The sequence below is a fragment of the Carlito syrichta genome, unplaced genomic scaffold (assembly GCF_000164805.1).
Source record: "Carlito syrichta isolate Samal-C Ts95f unplaced genomic scaffold, Tarsius_syrichta-2.0.1 Scaffold288986, whole genome shotgun sequence".
NCBI classification, from domain to species: Eukaryota; Metazoa; Chordata; class Mammalia; order Primates; family Tarsiidae; genus Carlito; species Carlito syrichta.
Window position 1 is genome coordinate 303,396 of NW_007233082.1, and position 26,402 is coordinate 329,797.

The following is a 26,402-nucleotide window of genomic DNA, read 5'->3' on the forward strand; positions in this document are numbered from 1 at the left end:
AAAAAAAGGAATTTGTTCATAGTTTTTTTTTTTTTAAACTATAGTCCGCCCCTCCAACGGTCTGAGGGACAGTGAACTGGCCCCCTGTTTGAAAAGTTTGAGGACCTCTGCTCCAGAGGCTCAGGAATGTAAATGTTGCAGAAGGAAGGAGTGGTGGGCCTTGTGTGATGTTGACAAAAGTCTGAGAAACATGGAAATTAAGATATGACCATTGGATTGGACAGAGTGGGGGGTCACTGGTGATCTTGACAGTGTTGAATGTTGGAGAAAAGAGCATGTTGGGAGTGGTCTGAGAGAAAATGGGAAGAGAGGAAGTTTAAAGGGATTCATAGTTCTTTCAGTGATCTTTGTTATACACTCAAGTGATACAGAAATAGGGGCAGAGCTTAGAAGGAAACCTGGGGGAATGCTTTCTAGGCAATAAGTATGTCTAGCTGGTACACACATGTGGATCATCCAGAGGGGAGGAGACACAGCTGGACTTGGTGAGAGGGGCTGGGATGTCATGCCCAAAGGAGGGGTTGACCTTAGAAGCTCAGAAAGTTCAACCATCCTAAAAAGAAGGAAGGCAGGTTGTGCGTAAAAGTACTGGTAGGTGGGTAGAGTGGGTGCAGACCGTAGAGAGTGGTTGCTTCTATTCTGTCAGTGAATGAGAAGTCAGATTTCTTGGTAATGAAAGAGTAACAAGCTGTCTCATTGTTCTCAGTGCATATGCCTGGTGCATAATAAATACAGACAGCACTAAGATTGTGTGATGTGAGGGCAAGAACTGTTGTCTTGTTTAGTTGAATCCCCAGTGCTGAGCACGTTGCCTGGCACATAGAAGGTGTTCTGTCTTATCATAGATTCTGAAGATAGCACTTGCTTATCTGGCTTAGAAATTTGTGATAGCCACCAGCAGAACTGGCTACACAATTGGTGGGCCCCTGGTTCAAAAGTTAAAAATTTCAAGACAGCAGAGCAGACCACTAAACCAACTGCCAGAACCATCTGAACACAAAGCCCTGTGCGAATGCACAGATGGCATGTCCAGGAAGCAGGTTCTGGCTACAGTTACTGGTTAAATCTCAACAAACGTAGTGGAGAATGAATCATAGTCAGTGGTCCGCAGACAGGGGCCAGAGATACAACTCTCTGAAAAGAGACACATGACATTATTTACCTCTCTTTCAGATGATTAACATCAAGTCCAAGCAGAAGTTGCCATTTTCACAGATTAACAGAGATGGATGCATGGTATTCTTCTAAGAAAATGAGCTGGAAAATGCATTAGAGCTATCTGGAAAATTTTAGGACCAGCATGTTAACTAGTGGTGTTTCCTGAATCAGAATACCACAAGTTCCAGTTCTAGGAAGGGGAAAATACCCAATGATGGGACAGAGGGGACCTCGTTCATGTCAGAGGTTGCAGTCCATTGTCAGTATCAAGGTGTCATTCATGACCGTTAAAAAAAAAAAAAAAAAAAAAAGAAACAAGAAAATTGTCTTCATTTATTCCCAATAATGAAGGGTAGTTTGGACAGAAGGTTAGATCCATTGCAAAGATAAGATAACCTGTTTTATAGCTACTTTAAAGTGATAGTTTCAAAGATTGTTTTTAAAAACAGTATTACATAAAAACCTTTTCTGAAGAATTTTTCCAACATTGTTTCCTTTTACCAGAGAAAAAAGCAAGTTTGGTGAATGAGTGTGTGCATATACATATATCCTCTGTTGTCAGCATTTGGTTTCAATGGTATTGCACTCAGTCACATGAGAATTCAAGCATGAAGTTGAGGCCACCACTGGAATTTCTTTGGAGTTTGGAGAATAATAGAAATTTTGTTTTTCAATCTGAAGATCTCTGACTATAGAGATTGAATCTAGGCAGCCCTTCCCCCTAACTGCCTTGCTGAAGAAGAGAATCCATTTCACACAATGTTATCTAGAGTATTTTAGGTGGGCTTTTTAGAAACATTTGTTAAATTTTGCTGTTAGATTTTTAAGTCAGGGAAAATCTAAGTGTTCGGTGTGAAAGGCTTACCTGCCCTCCTTTTTATTTGCCTTTTCAAGTGAATTTCCATTCTTCTTCTTCTTTTTTTTTGTATAGTGACCAGCACGGCTTGATAAGGTCTTGGAATTTTTATTTTCTCAGGAACTTAGCTTATCATCTGATGTCACTGGTGTGTTTGCCTGCTCATATAATTTGTGATTGTGTCTTCCAGATTCAGAGCCCCCAGTAAATAAGTGTCTCCAAGGACGCAAACCTGGGACAGTGTCTATCTTACATCAGTTTCATTAGGCTTGGTGCCACACCTGGCCATTATGTTAGAGATGAAAAAAAAATCACCACAAGATGTATGTGTCTGGCACCTGTATCAACCCAAGTGGCATCTGTAACCTGTCTTGCGTTTCTGTGTGCTACTGTGACAGCAGAATGGATTAGCTGCAACTGAGACCACGTGACCCAAAAGCCTCAGATTTTCAGTGAATTACTTTTTATAGGAAAAAAGTATTTATTTATTTATTTTTATTTATTTTTATTTTTTAGGAAAAATTTACTGACCTCTGCTCTAGAGTGAACAAAAAGGGGGGAGTTAAAATTAAATAGTGTAGGCAAGTCGATCTCTATACCCCCACCATATACCTGTACCCTGTGGTTCATTTCGTTGCATTTGACTTTCACTGGTAGCTGAGAGAAGTACTGAGTCATTTCTATCATATTTGATTTTCACCTTGTCTATCCCTTAGAGTAAGACGCAATCACACTTATTTACCTTAAAGGAGTCAAATTCAGCTTCACAGAACAGTTTTTACCCCTATATGAAAGCTAGTCTAAAAATTATAAGTAGAAATATGCCCAATGATCTACGATTCTTTTGGCCAGTAGCATCAAGTTCAATGTATCTGCCTCCCTATGGGGACTACCAAGGGAATACCAACCATGATATCCTTTCCTTCTTGAATTAGGATTCAGCTGCTCTGCTTTCTTTGTCTTCTTGATTTTGCCTTGATATACCATCTGTAAGATGACTTTTGCACAAACTGGGCAGCCTCTTTCAGGTCCCCTCCCGCTGTGGGAGTTTTTCTGTCTTAATAAATCCTACTTTCTCAAAAAAAAAAAAATGACTTTTGCATAAACTTATGTTGATTTTGAGAGTCTCAAAGTTTTGGAGGCACCTCAGTGTCGGTTGTTTTCTAGCATCTACTCCATGCTCACTTGTACAATGTGCTTTAAGGCTTGAGTCATGAACATGATACTGTCTGCATTTAGGGAAGTCACATGCTCTGTCAGTTTCATCTGAGTCCCCCATCACCACAGGTAGAATTTAATTATTGATTAGCCTGTCTCATGTATACTAAATTCAGGTAATTTTTCTAGGGATTTCACAAAAAGCTCTGTACTTAAGCTATATTGTCTTAGCAGACAGATTCAGGGTCTAGTCAGAGATCATAGCTACCCTGGCCTCAGTCCAATGTCACTGTGCATGTAGTGAGAGTTTCCTCTCAGCTAGGAGTTCAGTTACTTAATTCTGTTTAGGGAGAGTAGTCTTTCACCTCACTTAGATCCAGATATGAGTAAGTAGGGCCTCCATCCTCCCAAAGCACAGAGAAGGAAGCCTGCAGGAACCCTGTATTCTACTTCCTTTACAACTATTACTGGCGCATAGAGTCCCAGGAGTGTAAGGTTAGATCAGAAATCCCCTGCTACCCTTAGAATAAATGTGAACACTTATCCCTAAATCTTCAAGGAGCCAACCAAGCCTTCATGCCGTGCAGCAAAACTCCATAAAACTAAAAAAGGTTTTGTGAAGGAAAGCATAATTTAAGAAATATCAGGCTGGGAAAAGTATCTGTAGATATGAAAAAAGGGTTAAAACTAGTTTCTATAAATCAATAAGGCAATATAAAAATTAGCAAAGGATCTAGACAGTTCATAGAAGGAAATATAACTTTTAAGCAAATAAATGCAAGCATCTCTAATATATGCAGATTAAAATCATACACTACTGTTCTACATCTGATAAATAACAATGACTTTAAAATGACAACTTATACATGTAAGGTTGTGGTAAACCTGACATGATTTAAACTGATACAATCCTTTTCAAACCTGTTTGGCAATATGTATAAGAAAAAAGATAACACGTTGAGGAAGCATGAGAAATAAGATGTTTGGCCTAGATCTAGTAGGCAAAACGCTGATGGTTTTTGAGAGTTAGAGTTGCCTGAGGTATTTTATATAAATTAGTCTGAAGGTGACTCATCTATTTAAGAGAGAGAGAGACTAAGAACTAACCATTAGGAGGATTTAGTAAGTGTTGCACATCCATAGATAATAGAATTTTAAAGCTAAGTAATCTAGGCTGTGTCCTCAATTTGATAACCAAGGAGAATGAGAACTGGAAAAATGGAAGTGACTTCTTCAAGGCTCAAGGAGAAATTATTAGTTCAGGAAACTAGAGAAACTAGGTGGACTTTTTTTGAGTTTCAGTTCTTTTTTTTTCTTTCTTTCTAGTATTGAAGAATGTATGGAAATCTCCTGTAGTATTTACAGATGTAGAATTTTCATGATCTTATATAGATTTTAACATTTTATGACTGAATATGTAAGCATTAACTTTAAATGAGTTTTTTAAGTAATTGCAGCTATTTCCTCTTTATGAATATTTTGACTAGCTGGTAGAATAATTAGATAAACTTCATAGCTATAATAGAGTAGGAGCTAAACTGAAGAAACATGCTTTCTTTACATCACTGATTTTTAAAATTTTATTTAACTTAGCAAGTCTTCTCTCCTCCGACAGCGGACCTGGTACCCAGTGTGTGGTTTTGTGCCCTTTACCCCTCTTCTCTCTCTCTCTCTCTCTCTCTCTCTCTCTCTCTCTCTCTCTCTCTTCGCCCCCCCCCTTCTCTCGCTCTCTCCCTCTTTTAACAGGAGTATTTCGCGTCTGTTCCCACCTTGGTACTCATATGTCTAGTGATCAGGGCCCACTTCTGAGTGAGAATATGCGTTACTCAGTTTTTTGTGTCCATAATAGTTCACTTAGAACTCCATCATTGATTTTTTTATGTCTACCTTGCACTGTAGATGCTAACTGTGCTCTCAGAAAACAAACATGAATCCCAGTAGGTTTTACTCTCCCAGAGTAGGAGTGATGAAGATTGACTCAAATTAATGTTGTCAAATTATTTATTGTCCACTGCAAATGTAAATAATTGTAAAAATTGTATAACCCTATAAGAGGAATAAGAATACATAGTTACAAAGGAGGAACTAAAAGCTACATGGAGAATTTACAGATATTTGAACGTGATCTTCAGTGGTCAATAAGAATTTCACAGACAGGCCACGGGACAGGATAAGGCATTCTAAAAAAAAGAAACAACATGTATAGTCAGGAGACAGCATGACACTTTCAGAGGAGTGAGATAATTAGGTTTGTCTATCTGAAGTAGACTATGAAAGGAGAGTGACTCGGTGGTACTTTTTTCTTCTAAGATAGCTAAAACATCATAGAATGCCAGTGCCACGCATAACTCCAAATACCTTACATGTATATTGGTTTTATATTATTTTATTCCTGTTATTCCCTATCACAGATGATAAAACTGAGTATGTAAAGGGTAAATAACTAGTAAGTAGTAAGGTCAGAGTTCAAAATGTGGCAGTTAAGTTCATAGTTCAATGTCCTAAAATCTAGACTGTCCTTTCTGTCCTACATTGAAGGGTTTTACAACTCTTTCTGAGGCAGTGCCAAAGATAGTTGGAAGGCTGAGGGTAGCAACCTGGAAATAGCTTGTTACAAGAATTGAGGCAAGAGATTATCAGAGCCTGAACTTAGACCAAAAGTATTTAGAAGTAAAACACCACAGAATTTAGTCTTGATTTGATCAAAGCAGTAAAGGGTAGAATTCTAGATTCGAAAACTGGATGGTGACTGGTACCATTAATCAAACTTGTTAACAGAGAGGTAAGATTCATTTTGGAAAAAGTTTAATTGTGATATGCATGGAATATTCAGGTATAGAGGTCTAGCAAATGGATTACTCATGTCAAGAGATCAGAAAGTAAATCTTTAGAATTATCAGCCTAGAAACGATAATAGAAATCCCACTCGCAGATACTACCAGCCACTGAGAACCTGTGGTGAGATAAGAGAACCAGGGAAGAAACTTCAGTGCACTGCCATTCAAAATATTGTCCACCAACTGGTTGCCTATCTACCAACTTTTTATTCCTATTCCAGGGTGGCAGAAGGGATTTGCTTCAGAATGTAATTAACCATGTCACTAAACGCACTGGAATTTTTTTTTTTTTTTTTGTTGGAGTCTCACTCCTCACTCTGTCACCCAGACTGGAGTGCAGTGGCCGCTCCCGGCCACCGCAGCATCGACCTGCTGGGCTCTGGCGATCCTTCTGCCTCAGCCTTCCAAGTAACCAGAATTACAGGCATGCGCTACCAAGCCCGGCTGATTTTTTGATTTATTGTAGAGATGAGGTCTTGCTACCCAGGTGAGTCTCGAACCCACGGGCACACTGGATTTTTAGCTGACTATTGTTTTTGTCTCAACAAGACTTTTCAATGATGAAGGTTTTGTGTTGATTACCATCCTGATGCTAATTGTGTATGTTGTCCCAGATCAACATTTTGAGTATTGCTGATGTAGTGAGCGCCAACATTGATGCTTTGGGTAGAGGAAGAGGTCTCCGAAGAGATTGAGGAGGGATTGTGTGAAGCAGAAGAAAGAACAGTCGACATTATGATGTGTATGTGGTTTAAAGGAGTAAATGGTCAGCATAGCTGAAGAAAGGTCAAATAAGATTGAATACTAAAAAATAATTATTGGATTTGACTATTATAGGTCATCAGTAACATTTTAGGGGTTTTTCTCCTTGTTTCCTTACCCTTCTACTTCTTAAATCTGTACGATTGCTGTATTTACCTGGTATCTCTTTGACTCTAAATTAAAAATATTATTGGTTTCAATCTTCACTTTACCTATCGCTTGGTTGAACTGATGTTACTCTCTTCTTCCTGACATACTCTTTCCTCTGTAATACATTGATCTTGTTTTTCCTCTTAACACCCCGCCCATCTTTCTTTGCCCATTCCTTCACACACTGTGTTTCTTTAATTATATATGGTATCACCTAACATAAACCCAGCCCACATTTCTTCCCTTAGCTTCAGAGCAGTCTAGCAGCCTACTGGGCATCTTTACCTGGATGCCTGCAGTCTCTTCAAATTCCTTTGTCTAAAGCTGTACTGAAATTCTCACTTATACTCTTCCTTGCAGTCCCATACCTCGTATTACAATCCACACCCTGTTGCTGAACCACTGACATGGATTCCATTTTTTTACTTCTTTCTTTTTTTTATCAGATTAGTTACTGATTTCATCTCCTAATGGCACTCTGAATCTCCCTGTCCCCATAGCCTGTGTCCAGGCGACTACCATCCATCACCTGGATTACTAAATTATCTTCCTTGTTCGTCTCCCTTTCTTGGTCTTGATTTGTCTCCAGTACCCTGCTACATGGCATGGGAACCACCACTCCCTTGTTGATTTCTTTACCTGTCACCCCAGCTTATCTCTGTGCTCTTCTTCCATAAATTCAGGTCCGATTTTTTTTTTTTTTTTTCAGTTCTTAAACATGACATGCTTTGAACTCAGGAGTTGGACACCATCCTTGGCAGTAAAATGAGACCTTGTCTCTACAAAAAAAAAAAAAAAATCAAAAAATTAACTGAGTGGTGGCGCACACCTGTAGTCCTAGCTATTCAGGAGACTGAAGTAGAAGGATTGCCTAAGCTCAGGAGGAAGGCTGCAGACAAAAACAAACAACAACCAAAAAAAAAAAAAAAACCCCAAAAAACCCAAATGATTTAACACACACACACACACACAAAATAAAAATAAAAAATAAAAATATGACATGTTCTCTCTCTTTTTACCTTCGCACTTGCTTATGCCCTTTCGTAGAAGTACATTAATATTTCCTCTTCACCAGTGAATTTATCCCTGCATCTTTAGGAAACTTCTATAACCCTGCAAATGGACCTCCTCTGCAGTCTCCTAGCATTCTATCTTTTCCACATTGTTTTGTAAATTTTCCTTTTTGTCCACGAGCCAATGCCTTCCTCTGAATTCTAAGCATCAAGAAGACAGGAACTGTGTCTGTTTGCTACATCATTATATTTCAAGCTCCTAGTACAGTGCCTATAATAGTGTGAACATAGCATCCGACCAGCATTTGCTAAATGAAATGAATGCTCTCCAAGGTATTTTTCACATCCATTATCTATCTCAGTGGGGGTAGAGTTGAACAATTTGGAGAGGGTTTTAGTGAAACATGATCTATCAATGGATTAGAAGATTAAATTATTTGAGTTGTTTTGCACTAGAAGAAGGAAAGAGAAGTTAGAGTCAGGAAAGCTGGTTAGGAGACTAGAGGCATTTAATTCCACTACATAGAAAAAAAAGGGGAAGATTTTCTAAAACTAGCTTGCATCATTTTAAATTTCATCTTCCTTCCAATAAGTGGAGGCCTACAAGCTAGGGGTGTGGATATATTTTAATTTTTAAAAGTGTCAGACTGTCCATCTTTTAGGGATTTTTGTTTCCCTCCACCTGGAAAAACTTTAGATAATATGATTTAAATTTTTTCCTGCATACTTTGATCAATAAATTTGTTTTCTTTGGGGAGAGACCTACAGAAGTGAGTAACTCAGTTAATTATAGCTTGTATGTTTCCAAAAAAAATAAATTGAGATGGAATATATTTTAAAAGATTTAATTGAGTTTTTAAAGCAGGGATAAAATAAACACCAAGAAATTAAGGAATGGGCAATCAATAGGAGGAAATCTAGGCTAAGAAAACCTAGGTAAGGTAAACTACTTTGAGGGCAAAATTAACTCTGAACTAGCTGAAGTTAAGGCAAAAGTTGTAATGTGATAAGATACATTAATGTTTTTTAGCTCCTCCTCAATTATGCACTTTCAAGAGCTGGAGCGCTCCCAATTCAAGATAGCTTTTGTAGTAAAGTACTTGATGTGCAGGTCAAATTAGGTGGCAACTAAGCTGGCTGTAAAATGAATGCTTGGTTTTGAAACATATCAAAGACATTGATGTGTGTTCTGTCTCAGATAGTGCTATGCAGATTCTGCATTGAAATGTATGTTACAGAATATTTAAAGAAAAGGAAGGCCAAGGGTTTTTCTACCAAAAAAAGCTTTGAACCCACTGGACTACTTTAAAATATATTCGTTTGGAGCCCTAATTATCTTTAAAACATGGAAGGTAGATGTTTAGTTTAGAATATCTTAAGAGGAGGATGCCATAGTCATCTGCCTCTGTAATAACAGAGTATTAATGTAGATTTAGAGAATGAGCAGCCAGTATTGATTCTGAGAGCTTTTGTGAGATGAGTTAGCTCAAAAAAAAATGAATCCCAAATAACTAAATAAGCTGACCCATTGTGTGGAGTTGTTTTTACTTTCTTATGGTAATTAACAGGTAAACTTATAGGCCACCATAGTGGTTTCTGGTTGTGGGAATCACATGACCAGTTTATATGAGGAAGTTTGCATCATGTTATGGAGAAGGACTTGTAAAAGTTTGATCTACAAGTAAGAGGACTCTATTTAGGTTTTCAGGTTGAACAGGAGGTGTAAACCTGTTTCACGTGATTTTAGTAACAGGAATTTACTCTGTCAAAATCTATTCCTATTTATTCTGACTCAAAGCTGTGGAGAAGCAATTAAGCTTGGAAATAATACTGTGAGACCACACAATTTGACACGTGGATGGCCTTATTGGTAGAGTTGAAGCTGAATGTGCATTAAGAAAGGCTGCCAGGTTTCTAGTTTTTCTCTATGATTTTCTGTTTGGTGAAATACAGTGTCAACAATGTCACAGTGAGAATAATCATTTCTCATCTTAGATTGAGATTCCAACTCATATCTAGTAGCAACATCTGGCAAAGAGGTGCTTGGGTGGAGAGCCTGCATGCTGGACATCTGGAATTCGGAAGCTGTGGCGATGATCTGATATACGTACTGAATAGACTAAGAAAAAAAAAATACCCAAGAGATGAGAGTGAATGGTTTTTTGTTCATTCTAGAACAGGATAAGAATCTTCTCTACCCCACAACCACTGCCCAGCTCTTCCTTTGAGCCATTTGGGGTTTTTCTTTATTTTGTGGTTTCTATGTAATTATTTCAGTGGCTTCTCTGAGTTACACAGATGAGTAATTTTAATGTGCTGCCTGATTCAGGATGTTTGGTTTAAAAAGACTAAGACACGGGAAGAGCCTGAGATGGATGCTCTGTGGAGTATGGACATTGTCCATGTATCTGCTCTCTTTATCATTTCCTTGTTCTCACATAAAATAAGGGAGAAAATGGGAAATTTAAAATTTTTAAGGAAAACTTTGCCCTGATTACTCAATTTTCCCTTCCCCAAAGCTGACTTTTCTTTTCATCTCTATCCATGAACTGGAAGTGGAGAGCTACTGCTGAGACAAATGCGTGTACCTCTCAGTATAGCTAGGTGCCATTAGTGGAGAGAGTGATAGGAGAGGGTCATTGCATAATCACAGAGAATCACAAGGAAAATCTAGGCAACTTAGTACAACCCGTTGTCTCTCATCTTCAATTACATTTTAATTGTTCCTGATAACACGTTTTTTTTTTTCAAAACAATTCTTGGAATTAGATATATCATAAATTATTTACCACTGCATGTAAAAGATAATGAAGGATTTAAGCAGAATGAAATATGCTTTATTCTTCATACTCCCCCTGCAAATTAAAAATGAAGTTAATCTTGACACCATGGTGATGAAACCAAAAGATGAATGTCCTTCCTATATTCCTACAGAGTACAGTACCATCCACAGCCCATCAACACCCATTAAAGATTCTGATTCTGACCGATTGCGTCGAGGTTCAGATGGGAAGTCACGTGGACGGGGCCGAAGAAACAATAATCCTTCACCTCCCCCAGATTCTGATCTTGAGGTATGTCATTGCCAAAAACAAGTAAATAATAAGGTGTCTTCATAGCTTACTGGTGGTTTTACATTGCCTGCTACGTAAAAGACAGTGATTCAAGGTGTCTAGATGCTTTGTTATTGTTTTCTTTTTCATATTAACAATAAATAAAACAGCTTTCTCTTCCATATAAATAATGGGTTAAGCAATTACTTCTGTTTTTTCTTCCATGTTAACTATATGGTAAAACATCTGTTTATTTCTAAGGAAATGTCGTAAATTATGCAGTTATCCTTGAACAAAACACTATTGTGCTGCTCAATATAATTGTCATTTCAATTAAGTGTTATACTAAAATTACTTTATAAAATTCATTTTGAAAATAAAGACACACTTGTCATATTAAGAAAGGAAAACCTGGAATGTTCTAAACTGAAATGGTAATCACCTTATGAGACACGTTTTTGGAGTTCAAAAGCAGCAGGGATTAAGTAAGAACTTAAAGGGTGGTAGTTTCATAGCCTTGAATCCACTGCAATTAAGTTTCTGCTTTTTGCCAAAGTGAAATCTGATGGTGGAAACATGATTATTTTGGCTGAAAAGACAACATTTTTCCAGCAAAATCTGTGCATGAATATGTACTAGACTGAGTGGGATTAGGAAGAAGAAAAACAGGCTTGGGAGGCTTTTTTGTGGTGTCCCAAAGGCCATTTGGAAATGAATTCCTTCATATTCCAATTCTAAATACCCCCAAAGTACGTCTAAGAGCATGAGTGATGTGTCTGCTTAAGTTGTTAAATATCTATAACCTGAAGACTTAAAAAACCTGGCAAGTACAATATATATCCCGTGCCTTTGATAACAGTCCAATGGGTAACATAAGGTGAATCGATTATGTAAGGTTTTAGTTTCTGTGTACAATTTTTTAATCCTTGGCTTGATAAGGTTAAAACATAAATCAGTTATTTTAATACTCCTTAATGAACAGAGATCAGAGATGAGGAAAAGTAAATGATTTTTAATTGCTTGTTTCTATCAGAAATTATAAGTAATTACAGCTCATTTATTTTTACTTTTTTAGAACTGAGATTAAGATTCTATTATAGAAGTAGAACAGACATATATTATCTCTTAACCATATTTGCATTTACTTGCAAGTGTAATTATCCTCTTGTACCTCATCTGATGTTTATATCTGGAGAAAGTCTGGGAGATGTTCTTGGGAACACTTGTGTCTTTTAAAAAGTAGTAAATTCAGATTTTTTAATTTGTCTCCAGTTCAAGGCAACTTTTTTATGTTGAAGTTAACTGAGTAACAGTTTTCTTAACCTAAGCAAAGACATACTAATTTTATGTTCTTCCTGTGCAGAGAGTGTTCATCTGGGACTTGGATGAGACAATCATCGTTTTCCATTCCTTGCTTACTGGGTCCTACGCCAACAGATACGGGAGGGTGAGTACGAAGAGGCATGTTTTTAATTTATTTGGAGTAAATATGCCTGTGCCTAGAAGTTATTTATTTATTTTTTGTCCAAATGAATGTAATTTAACCATAGTAATAAATTTAAAATATGAAAAAGAGTAACTGTATTCGTTAATATCATCAAATTCATATATATATGCAAAAACATGTAAATGATCAAAAGAAGAGATTTTTTAGGTCTTTAAAAATGAAATATACTTTGTGCAATTAAATTTATGCTTATTTTAAGCTCCAATTAATAAAAGTGATTGAATACCATACTAGGATGAAATATAAAAAATACAAAAGGGACACAGAAAGATATTTTGTGTTCTATTTTTTATTTATCTTGTCCTCTTATTCCCAAAACTTTCATCAAATATTCACTTTCTATTTTCTTCAGTGATGAGCAGCATTGGCATTTTATTTTCAAAGCACCTGCTATGAATGCCTTTATAAATCCCTTTGCTATTTGAGCTAAATTTATTTGAATGGGTTGTAAGATTGAGCCTCTGAATGTCAACAGGACTGATACATTCACGGTAGAGTTATACAGTACTTATATATATTGTAAGTAAAGAATAAAATCGTAGATCACCTTCCATGAATTGGAATTCAGTTTCAATATTGTATATTTGGATTTCCAAAAACTTTGAAAATTCTTTTAGGTATAATGGTGGGTTACATTAGTCTTTCCCATATAAAATTCATGGTTATTTAAAGTATATAGGTAATTTCTAAAATTATTCTGCGAATGTGATATTTCTCTTTTTCCTAAACTTTAAAGAAATTATAAATCTTCCATTTTTTTTAGGCTATTTAGTTTGGAGACCTAGAAATTGAATTTTTATGTCTTAGTGACTCCAGAAGTTTGTAAATGTCAAAATTGATCCATAAAATTTGCATACTCTCATTACAAATTTGACAGTGTAGTCATTCTTTCAATAAATATTTATTTCAGTCAGTATACACTGAGAGCCTGTTATGGACATGCAGTCTAGAGATGACAGTGGGAGGTCTTAGCTTCACAACCCAGCTTTCCTTCTCATAATCCTAAAGATACACCTAATCAAAAACAAGCTGGAAACAAATGCACATTTGTCAGAGCAAGAATATTCCACCATTTTAATATCTGTTCAGAGATCAAATATCTGTAAAACACAATATGTACCATCATATTGTTAAGCAAATTCTCTATAAGAAAAAGACAACAAAGACAAAAAACAAGGCCATTGAGTCAATTGACGAAAAAGTCTCTGTGATATGACTAGCACATAGTAAGGATTTAATAAATATTAGCAGCTATGGGATTTTTTAAATACTATTTCTTCTACCAATACTATCACCATCCCTGTTTCTACAAAAACTACTGCTTAAAAACTAACTAAAGATTAATATATAAAATATCAATGTGTAGTTAGTAAACAGAACCTTGAAGATCTTCTTAACTGAACCATTGCAATAGCCTCACAAGTAACTCTAAGGAGGAACACTAGTGCCTAGAACTCACACAAGAGTGTTAAAAAGAGTAGGCACTTAGAAAACCTGCACTGGAAAACCAACCAGAAAGAAGTCTTAAGTCTTTAAAGTCTCTCACTAGGGGCCAAACTTATGCCCCCCCCAAAAAAAGAGTTTTCTTAAACCGTGTTCTATCGGCCATCGAAAGGGGCCAATAAGAATTAAGGTGGTGGACATCCCATGACCTACTGACCTCCGATAAATTTTTGGTCATAAATTGTTGATTTACATATGGAATTCTTACTTAACTTAGAAACTACTGGCTTTTTACAATTTTTCATTCAGTTCTTGACACTCTCAAACTAAAACACTAAGTAATGCATTACAAAAACCATGAGTTGATTGATTTTTTTAATGTGTCAACCGTTAGAATGTTGAGGCTTCATTAAACAGTAGTTTGGTTGGTTGCTTTTCTTATTCTAGGGCATGTGATAAAAAGTTTTATCTCATAATTTCTAAAAGCCAAATTTATATATCCTTTAAAGTATGTGTTATTTGAGTTATTTAAATATAAGCGTATCCTTCATTGAGAAGTTGAGGAAGTTGAGGAAGAACTATACAAGTCAGGTTTTTGAAGATCTTCCTCATATGACTTTGAACCTAAAGTCTGAATGACCTGAAGTTATTGTGTGACCATCAGGGGAAAGAGTGTTCTAAGCAGAGGTAACAGCGAGTGCAGAGGCAGGAATAGATTTAATGTTTGAGGACCAAAGAAACCAGTGTGACTGAGCATAGTGATGGAAATGAAGAATCAATAGAAGGGTGGTCAAGGATGAGGGCAGATTCTGGTGGGCCTCCCACTCATAGTCAAGAGGGTTAATCTCATTGCACATGCCAGAGGAAGTCACTGGAGAACTTCAAGGGAGGAAGTAAGACGATCTGATTTACATTTTTTAGATTACTTTAGCTGTGTTTGGAGAATTAGTGATAGGGGAAGAAAAATGGATAGGATATTTTATTGTGATCTAATGCACTAGCAGTAGAGACAGAGAGAATTGATTGGATTCTGGGTTGTGTTGCAGATAGAGAACAGGAGTTAGAAATGACTTGGATGGATTGGGTTGGCAGGCAGTAATGAAGGAAGAAGGGTGAAAGATGATTCCCAGGTTTGGGTCCTGAGCAACTGGGAGAATAGGCATGTATTCGTTGAGATACAGAAGAACTCAATTTGGAGGGATGATGGAAAGTTCGGTGTTGGACAAGTTTGAGATAAGTATTAAATATCTACTTGGGCCAGACAAAGAGGAAACTGGAAGGTAAATTGGGGCACTGAGGGGACCAGTCAAATTTAGAGATGTCAAATTTAGGGTCAACAGTGCACAGTTTAGTGTCAGAAGCTCCTCAGACACTCTTTGCTTGTTTTCATCCGAAAAATTTATTGGTCACCTTCTTTGTGTTAGACACTTATGATCAAGTGGTTGTGTCATTACCTGAAGAAGTCTTTTCCTGGCAGAGTGACTTTTGAAGATTCATTGCTGAGCATGTTGAACTGTAGCTAGAAGCACACAAGGAAGCTTTCTTAATGTTCTCCTCACTAGAGAACTTTTGAGTTGCGCAGAATTTGCTCTCAAATCTTATCATCAAACTTTGTAGAAATGTGCTTCAATGAGGATTCTTCCAAACCATCATAAAGCCATGCTGATCAGAATGTCTTGCTTTTCTTTTGTTCTCCCAGCATGCTGAGGAGAAAAGTCTTAAAGGAGTTCAGTAGCAAGGTTCTTTTCGGAGCACAGATTTAGTGGTGCTTCTGAGCGTTGTCAAGGGAGCAGGGGGCTAGGCCTTCCTCTACATGCATATAAAGAAGTGAATGCCTGACAATGTAATCGCTGTTCTGTCTCTAAGGGAACCAGATACTTGAGAAGTAGCTTAGTCACACTAGCTTAGGCAGCTCAATGAGTAGTCCATTCAGTAAGGGGATATAGGATCTGCTTGATATAATGCAAAATTAGGGCATGTTATAGCAATATGTACCCCCAAAACGTTTGCGAATGTCCCACCTTCCCTGTAATCTTAGCTGTGGGAAGAAGGGATGTTGGGTGTTATAAGGAGGTCTTGTTTTATAACAAAGGTGGTGGAGGCAGAAAGAGGGTGCTGGGTACAGTGTAGCCTAGGATAGGGAAAAGAAAAGAAACAACATCTTCGCAGAAAAATGAAGTCTATGAATGTGGCCATAAATTAGGATTTTTTTATATGTATCCTAGCTGTTTTTGTTTAATGTATTTTTAAAATGCTTTCTTTTTTTAAAAATTTTAAAGATGTAGAGTACAATGCAGGATTCGGTATATGAGTGGTCATTGTCAGGTAAAGTTTGGACCTCCCTTTGGTCCCCACTTGGTCTGGTTTGAGAGCAGGTAGCCTTATTGATGAAGTGTGCCCCCCTCTTCCCTGGCAGTTTCCCACGCCTGCCAATCCCTTTCTTATAGTCTTATGATAACTGTTCAGGATCCGCTTACGAGTGAGAACATGTAGTATTCAGTTCTTTGTTTCTGTGATAGATCACTTAGTAGCTTAATGCGTTCAAACTAACTCCAAATTCCTGGACTTTATTGAGGAAAACTAGGGTTATTTTGTTTGCTATTTTCACTGAAGGGTCTCTTTAAAATAGACGATATAATCCAATTATTAATATTAAAGTACATACCCAAAACATATTTCAAATAAATATTGTGCTGATGTAAGCATGATTCCCCTCTTGTGAAAGGATTCCCCAAGATGTCTACACCCAGCAGCTTGATTGTTTCAACACCTTCTTTTTATTGTCATTTAACAAGTTTCTTGTAGGGGTTTGGGTTCTTGAAAGTATGGAGCCTCACTTTTCATTTTATACAAAAACCAAAGCTTGAACACTTAAGATAACATAAAGCTAAGCATGCTTAATTGTAGGTGCTATTAAGAATTTCCTGTATTCACAACATTCATTTAATTCAACATTAATGCTCTGAAGCTGTGATTACCAAACCCATTCTACATATGAAGAAACTGAGACTTGAGAGAAGTTGGAGACCAAATTTAGAAACACTTTAACATCATGTCTGGCATGAATAGTCAATGAATGCTACTTATATTTGGATGTAGGTGAGACTTGACTGTCAAAAGAAACAAAAATAAAAAACTTGAATCTTGGCATAGTGACCAGGGAATAATATTCTGGCAGTGTCTTAAAATTTATGAACTACTAGCATGTGATATGCCTTATGGTGTGATAGAAAGAGCATCAGATTTGAATTCAAGTAAATCTAGACTCAAATCCAAGCTCTGAGTTTTCAGCTCTTTGACAATGGGCAAATTATTTATTCTTACTGAGTCTCTATTTTCTCATTCCATAAAGCCAACCAACTTGACCTGCAAAATTGCTTTAAGAATCAAGTTGTGCCGGGCTTGATGGCTCAGCCTGTAATCCCGTGCTTTGGGAGGCCAAGGTGAGTGGATTGCCTGAGCCCGCGGGTTCAAGACCCGCCTGGGAAACTTGGCGAGACCTCATCTCTACAATAAATCAAAAACTTAGCCAGGTGTGGTAGCACACGTCTGTAATTCCGGCTACTCGGAAGGCTGAAGGGGAAGGATCGCCAGAGCCCAGTAGGTCGAGGCTGTGGTGACCAGGAGTGGCCACTGCACTCCAGTCTGGGTGACAGAATGAGACTCAATTCAAAAAAAAAAAGAAAAAAAAAATCAAGTTGTACCATGAATTGTACCATAAATTGTTGTAAAAGGTCCAGCACGGTGTCTTATTCATAGCAACAACCTATAGAAAGAAAAACATGTATATCTGTTGAACTTGTAGTTGCTCTCTGAGTGTTTGGTTTACAGCATGCCAGACATCTAAGAGGATCTCAATTGTCATAGTGAGTTTAGACAAATGAAACCTCTTAGTGGGTATGTTTCTGTGATCATTCAGTACTGTGGGGAGAAAACAAATTGAAAGCAGTTTATGTGGCCCATTTCAACAGAATACTCCAGTTAGCCAGTAAAAATTGTTGTTCTTACTCTGTTTTAGGGGACAGCACTAAACTCCGAGACCTGTTAAGGGAAGACCCTCTTTTGTGGTGCTTGGTGAAGATGCTGAACTCAGCATGGGCACCAACCAGAACAGCAGGACACCGTGTCCTCACTGAACCGTAGAGAATCTGATTACTTAAACAGGATGATCTCTTTTTGGGAACCTCTAGACCAGGCTGGCACATTTTTTCTGTAAAGCATCAGATAGTAAATATTTTAGGTTTTGTGAGCCAAATGTCTGTCATAGCTATGTCTGCCCTAATAGTGCAAAAACAGCTATGGATGGTACGCAAATGAATGAATGAATGTGGCTGTGTTCCAATGAAACTTGATTTATAATTCCCAAATTTGAATTTTATGTAGTATGTATGTGTTATGAAATATTATCATTCTTTTTGTTTTAAAAATCGAAGCCAGGGATTGACAGACCATATCCCATAGGTCAAATCTGGCTCATGGTCTGTTTCTGTGGGGCTTTTAAGCCAAAAATGTTGTTTAAGTTTTTATGGAGTTATTTTTAAAAACAAAAACACAAGGAAGAATGTGTGCCAGAGACTGTGTCTGGCCTGCAACTCCTGAAATATTGTGTGTCCCTTGAGAGAGAAAGTCTGCCTGTCTCTGTTCTAGATCATGCTCTGAGTTTTTGCTTTGGTTCATTTTGCTTCTGCCTTCAGAGCACCAGGACGATTCAGTGACAGCAATATTGTAGCCAACTAGGCTGCAAACCCAGTGAAAACAGCACATACATACATCTGAGACCCCACAGAACTACAGGACATCACATGAATTTGTTAGGATTAGTGAACTGGCTGTAACAAACAGGCTTAAAATATAATAACAGAAACTCTGTATAAATGCATCTTTTTTGTTTTTAGTGGTCTAGTGTGGATCCTCCAGGTTACTTGGTTTGGGCAAGGTTTGGAGGTACAGATAATGGCGGTACTATCTTTATCACTTATTTTCAAAGCTTCTGGGATTGTTATCAACATTCCGGCCCATGGAGAGAAAAGGCAGAGGCAGCATGAATGAGACTTTGTGGGCCAAGCTGAAATGGGCACAAACCTCTGCCCATGCCATTAGCCTCAGTCACACGGCTCAGTGCAAAGGAAGCTTGGAAATGTGGTCTTACCATTCTTAGGAAGAAACAGAGAATGGGTTTTAGTGAACAGGTAGCAGCTGCAGCCCCAGTTCTCAGCTATCTGACCAATGAGCAAGACAAAATCAAAGCACACTTTCAACCTACCTAGTGGCACTGGCCATCCCAGCAGTGCCATGCCCCAGTATACATGAGTTGTAGCTAGGGAGTCATGATGGCCAATTCAGTCCCAAAGGGCAGCCCCCAATTTTATTTTCTTCTTTGTATATCAATGCCAAATTAGATCAAAATAATGAAATATGAGTAATATATGGCTGCATACATAACCTTTGGGTCTTGTAGTATGGCATAAAACCTAAATGCTCAAAACAAACAGAAACACATTTTTTTAATGCCCACTGAGAGTCTTTATGCTCTTTGCTCATATCCTGAAGGTTGCTCTCTTTCCCTTTAACTGCTCGCTGCTTCCTCACGCCCGCCCTGTAATTGACAACCGAAATGCAAGTTATTGCTGCCTTCTTGAATACTGCCCAATTGTTCTGATTCATGTGTGTGAAAGGGAATGCAGCGAATGGACAGGAATCATCCCAGTTTCTCAGCCATTGCGCTGGCCTGCCACCACCAACTTAGAGCCTCCCTTGCTCTGTGGCCTTGGGAAAAGCACCTTAGATCTCTGAGTGTTACTTGCTGTGTCTTAATCCTCTCATCCATAACATGTAAGCAATTATAGGGCTGCTAAGAGAACAATGGAAAGCGTCTAGAAAAATACTCATAAGCACTCCGTAAAGAAGAGCTTTTCTCGCTCCCTTTGGAGTTCAGAGGAGTGAGCAGTCAGGTATTTTGTTGTTCCAGGTGAAAGCCAAGCATTGCAAGTGGCCGGAATCATATGCAGCAAAGGTGGATATCGAAAAAGTCTAGTTAAGGGGATTAGACTTGGAGAAGACGAGTAGCAGAAAATATGTTGAAGTGATAATAAAAATATTGTATCTTTCTTCAGCTTTTACAGTTTTCTCTGCTATCTCATGTTTATCATCCAGTGAGCTCCCCCCTTCACAATATTTTCTAAACCATTGAGACAGTTGGAGCTCAGAAAAATTAAATTATTCATCCAGGAAAGCACACCTCTTGGTTGGCAGCACCAGTCTTGTAATTGCCCTTAAAAAAGGGTTGTAGAGAGCATTGAGAGCCAAGATTTTGTGCTGTGGGTATGGAGATGCCATGAAAGATATTAAGACAGTGGAGGGACATGATAGAAATGTGCATTTGGAAGATGAATCTTATAGGAAAGGGCATCATTGTGCCGTCCTTCTGGCCGGAAATAAAGAAGGCCTAAAAAGTGGTGATAACTCTAGAAAGGACAGAGATAGGAGAGTGGTTACAAATGAAATTTCGATAGGTCTTTTGACTGGGTTTAGCTGTTTAGACATTCACCTGTGTGTTGGGGCTAACTTGGCCAGGTCCATGCTAGCTTTATTCTTCTCCCTCTCTCTTCATACCACTTCTTGGCAGTTGTCCCGTGTTTGGGATTCACTGGGTTTTCTTCACAATCAAAATTAATCTTTGGAAGAGTAAAGTTCTTTCTCTTATTCTCTACTTGGGTATTATTTTTATGGAGTCGAAAGGGAGTCTCTTAAGTAAGGAGAAAATTAACACAGTCAAGTGTCACATATCTAATCTGTAAAAATAACCTGATTGGCCCCACCACAAGTTTGGATTTTATTTTGTTGTTTTAAGATCATTCAGGCAGTAGTTCAACCTTGCTTTATTTTTTATGGGCCATCTCTTGTGATAATCCAGATTATTGCATAATTGACATCAGAGTTACTTCCAGCTCCCAAAACATGATATTGTATGTGGGCTGCTCAGGGATAGGGCTTAAAACATGAAGAAAAAAGTGAATATTCCATTGATAATATTGCTACCTTTAGGTAGGCTGAAAGACAATAATGGAACCCTTGGGTCTCATAGATTGTACTTATTATTTGGATAATACTTTGGGGACTTTGGGGTTTTGTTTTGTATTTTAGTAACTTTCAGCATATATTGTTTTTTTCCTCTTTCAGGTAGGAAGCTCATTTGCAAAGCTTAACCTTAATCCTTCCCCTTTGAGCAGCCAGCATGGGGCCTTAAAAATAAGCCACTTCTGTATTCAGAGTGCCCATTCCTGTTTTTCAGCTTTTTTTTCCCCAAAACAAAAGATCCTGAATGGGGAGAATTTTTAAATGACACCCAGGTCCTGTTTGTGGCTATAATGTTAACATTGTAAGTAAGGAATTGTTTAAGGGGCCCCAAATGGGAATTTTTATTTGATTGATACTGCCCAAAGATTTGTCCTTGATTTGAGCATACCTAAGAAGATTTTCACACAGAACAACAAATCCTCATAAACCTGCCCACATTGTGAGCGCCACACCTCACTGGGCCACTGCAATGCTTGATAATTACAGGTGAGGCTTAGCTGCCCATGTAGGATTTAGGAAACTTACCTTTAATTTCATGAATTCAAAATGAAGGTACCATATCCTGAGGAACTACTCATACTTTCTGAAACAGTTGAGTCGTCTTCTAGTCGCTCCTTCTAGTCTAAGAATAATTATTTAAATAGCAATTTTTTAAACATGTTATATTCTACTTTGTGATTCAAAGTGGAATGGCAATTGCTTGTAGTTTGTGTAGATTTCAGTCTCACAGATGTAAAAGGGCACATATACAAAGAGGAGAGATACAAAAGACATGTATCATATTTTCAATGCACTTATGAATTAGAAGTGGTAATAGAATGATGTTATAAGGCAGTTTCGTTTTTTAAAAAAGTAAGAACATCATAGGTACTTCATAAACCCCAATTATTAATTCATACTGCTGTAGCTAGCTGTTTAGGACTGAAACAGTGACTTAGGAAGGAAAATCGTTCTTAAATGTCTGAATTTAAAAAATTTAAATTAGACAATTTATATTGTCTCATGTGTTTGCTTGCTTTATTTTATTGTTAACTTTTTTTGCTTCTCAATTTAGAAAAATAAGATGGTAAAAGAAAAAGAATCGCAGAGTAAAATGTGCAAGGAGAGCATGTAAATGGAAACCTGAGTTACAGCAAAAATAGGAACAATTTTTCTCTTAGTGCTTTACTGTTATATCTAAACAATAAAGAGAAACTCTTCCTCGTTAACATTTTGGTGCTTTTTTACTCGTTCTTATAATAAAGCTGAAATGATTTATTCTTTTTTAGACTACACAAGAGCTAAGGTAATATTTGGCATTGTGGCATTGTTAAATCAACACTAAAAATCTCGGTATGTATCTTTTAAAACACATAACATCAGTAAGCGTACCTGATCTCAAACCAGGCCAAGAGGAGACCAAAAGGAGGCCCACACTTTACCTGTACGATGACTACTTATCTACCTAATCCTGAATTGCACCCCACATCTTTAAAAAAATTTAAGAATTTTAAAAAACCATAGTTATATAAATGGTAGAGATACTTTCAGGGTTAGATAAACAGATACATTTATGGATACATTTAAGATTTCTAGGGGAAGAAGAGATATTTTGTTTTTATACTTCAGAAAAATATTCTTGATCTCATTCTAAAAGCTCCCAAAAAGAGATAAACAGGTTTTCCTTCAACGTTCCATTTATTTTGAGTAACAAAGGACTGGGAACACTCTGAGCCTAAAGTAAATAAAAATAAGTTAAGAAAATCATTTCTAAAGCAGCCTCAGTTCTGGGGGAGGGGAGGTGGTTTGTGTTCACCACTAAAAATAGATTATAGTGTCATTTAAAGCCAGGAAATGAAGAGTGTGAAATTTTTTTCTTCGCCGTTTTTTGATAGTTTTGTTCAATGCATAACTCTACCTTTCTCCAGCTGGCCAAACTGTGGTAATTTCATGAGACTTGTGTGATTCTTTTATACATTTTGCCAGAATAATGTGCTTAAATGGCACTAGACTAGTAGAGAGCTCTAGGATTTGGGAACCGACAGAACTGGTAAAAGACATCGAGAGAAGTTAGGAAGGATATTCATGTATCCGCAGTGACTCTGGGTGTTCTTTGGCCTCTGTGTAATATGGTGATGTGAACAGTGGTGGGCAGGTGTCTCTGATCTGCTGTGTTGGAGAGTAAGATTTATAGTGAAAAGTCCTCGATAGTACCAAAAGGGTGTGATAAGGCCCTGACTCAGCTGTCGGTAGATAGAGTTCAGAGTATAGAGGATGTTTCGTTATCATGGGGACAAAGCTGTTGCATTTACAGGAAAAATGATATATGTTTATGCAACACTATCGCATCAGAGAATCGGACTGCTTTTCATTTTCTTTAAAAAGCATTATAGGGCAGCCCCTTTGGGTCTCCTCCCACTGTGGAAGCTTTTCTGTCCTCTCAGTAAATCCTGTTTTCAAAAAACAAAAAGCATTATAAACTCTTTATTACAATCCTTTCTTCAAGCTTCACTTTACTCAAGCTCTACTCTGAGTGGGGTCACTGAGTAACTTTGTAACATGACTTGCTTCAGCTGCCCAGTTGGCAAAATCATTCCTCCTCCCCTTTCCTCAATGTCTGTGAGCTATCTTCATGAACAAGGCTACAACATAAAAAGATTTAATTTCTTAATGGGGCTCTGAGAATTGGGATAAGTGTATACCTCCTTCAAAACAATTTTCACAGTACTTATCTGTATGATAGTTAAGATCAAGTATCATGTACAAATACTGGAATTAGCAATGCAGATATAACTATAATAGTTCTCCACATAAATGGGCAGCACAATAACCAGAGCAGCATGAACTTCAATCTGGTCACTGGAATAAAGCAAACAGCATGGCAGAGTGTGCCTGCTACCCCTCTTTCCTGAGGACTTGGAACGATTCATGGTGTTTTCCCTACTGGGTAAGATCCCATGTTAACACAATGTGGTCTCCGTGTTAGAACTGACCAAAATGTAAAAGTGCATCAGAAGAAGGTGTGAGAATAGAAGTAATAGGTGGTACTCAGTGCCTTAACCCTCTCGCATAGAGTAGTTTAGTTGGGATAATAATCATTAAAAACATCCATGAAGTAAGTCAGAACTTGTACTACCAAATGACACCACCCTTCTCAAGTTGCACACACAGACCCTCCAAGGTTATGTGGATTCCAGTACCCAGAACACACACCTGGTTGTGTACCCCTCCCTCTCCTGCCTGAGTCACCATTTGTTTCCTGGCCGGACAATAACAAGTCACCAGAAAGTGTTTTATGACTTATAGAATATGTACACAGTCGTGTAGTAGGTGCCTTGCCAGAATTCCTGCCTTCAGGGAACTTATAAATTAAGAAAAGAGGCTGTTGATAGGGGCTGAATGAATCTTCTACAGTCTGTTATTGGGGTAAAACAATCCTAAACTAATGCCACTCTAAATCCATTAAGGGTGAAACTGCAGAATCTCCAAAGAAATAACAATGCTAAGAAGGAAACAAGTCTCCCCGTATTGTTAGTGACAGGCATTCCCTAGTAGCGCCATCATTTAACTAGTAAGAAATAGCCAGTAATTGGATGTCAAATGATAACACTAGCGTTGTGAACCAGAAAAAAAAAAAATCAGGATCCACAGGAGCCATACAACCAAAAAATAAATGCTAGAGGCCCGAAATAGGATGTTTCTAAGGTTACTGCTATTCTTAAATTATACTGGGATTTCTCCTTTGCAGCTGATCAGTATTGTAATTCAACACTGCTGTTTCTAAATGTATAAGATGAAGATCCCTTGGCTTCAACAATGTAGGAATTCCTCTGGGTTCCTAGAAAAGAACATCCCATACGATAAAAATGAGTAGAGTTAATGTAGGCAAAGCAGTGTCTGACATACATTTTTGTGTACGCTCCAAATCCTCGCTTCTGTTTGGGTGCAGATTACCCAAGCAAGTCCTAGCACCTTCTTTTTAATAAGAGGTGATAGATATGTTGAGAACCTTTGCAAAGCGTTTGCCATTTGGACTTTTCAAATGTTTTTGGCTTTTTGAAAGTATGACTTGCATGTACTTTAAATTTTATATATATATATTTTTGTTTGTTTGTTTTGAGTGGCAGTCTCACTCTGTCACCCAGACTGGAGTGCAGTTCAGAGACTAGCCTAGGTAATATAGCAAGACCTCATCTCTACAAAAAAATCAAAAAATTAGCTGGGCGTGGCAGCACATCCTGTAGTCTCAGCTTCTCAGGAGGCTGAGGCAGAAGGATCACCTGAGTCCAGGAGGTTGAGGCTGCTGTGAGCTATGGTCGTACCATTGTACTCCAGCCTGGGTGACAGAGTAAGACCTTGACCCCCACCAAAAAAAAAATTGAAATATTGAATCGATAGTTACATTTCACCAATATTTTTAAATGTCCAATTTAATTTTAGTAAAATACACATAACAAACTTTACCTTCTTAACTTTTTTTTTTTGAGTTGGCGTCTCGCTCTGTCACCCAGACTTGAGTGCCATGGCATGCTCACAGCCACCGCAGCCTTTGCCAGCTGGGCTCAGGCAATCCTTCTGCCTCAGCCTTCCAGCAGCTGGAACTACAGACACGTGCCTCTATGCCCAGCTAAATTTTTTATTCACTGTAGAGATGAGGTCACCCCAAGTTGCCCAGGCTGGTCTTGAACCGGTGGGCTCAGCCAATCCTCTCACCTCGGCCTCCCAAAGTGCTGAGAATATAGGTGTGAGCCACCATGCCCAGCCCTTAACTATTCTGGAATTTACAGTTCAGTAGTATAAAATACATTCACATTGTTATACAGCCAAGCTCTAGAACTCTTCATTTGAAAGTCTAAATCCTTTAAACTCCTCCTTGTACCCTCCCCTAGGTTCCTGACAACCACTGTTCTACTTTCTGTCTCCATGAATTGGAAGTACTTCATAAGTTGAATTACATGGTCTTTGTCTTTTTGTGACGGGCTTCTTTCACTCAGCACAATGTCCTCAAGGTTCATCCATGTTATAGCATGTGTCAGAATGTCCTTTCTTTTAAGATTAAATAAAATTCTGTTGTATGTGTACATTGCATTTTGTTTAGCTATTCATCTGTCAATGGACACTTGGGTTGCTTCCACTTTATGACTCTTGTAAATAATGCTGCTGTGAACATGCATGTACAAATATCTCTGCTTTCAGGTTTTTTGATTAGATACACAGAAGTAGAATTGCTGGACCATGTAGTAACTTTAGACTTAATTTTTTGAGAAACTACCATATTGTTTTGCATAGCAGCTGCACCATTTTACTGTCTCACCAACAGTGCGCAAGAATTCCAATTTCTCCATATTTCTTTCTTTTTTTTTTTTTGAGTTGGAGTCTCACTCTGTCACCCAGACTGGAGTGCAGTGG

General features: G+C 37.8%; 1 protein-coding gene across 4 annotated transcripts in view; it reads left to right on the forward strand.

The window, feature by feature from the left end:
- EYA1 (EYA transcriptional coactivator and phosphatase 1) overlaps window positions 1-26,402 on the forward strand; it is a 333,490-nt gene that overhangs the window by 247,147 nt on the left and 59,941 nt on the right. For all 4 annotated transcript variants that reach the window (XM_021710442.1, XM_008054057.2, XM_008054059.2 and 1 more), the window contains exons 10-11: window positions 10,869-11,008; window positions 12,351-12,434. In XM_021710442.1, the coding sequence (XP_021566117.1) occupies window positions 10,869-11,008; window positions 12,351-12,434 (224 nt within the window). The remainder of the gene's footprint in view (window positions 1-10,868; window positions 11,009-12,350; window positions 12,435-26,402) is intronic.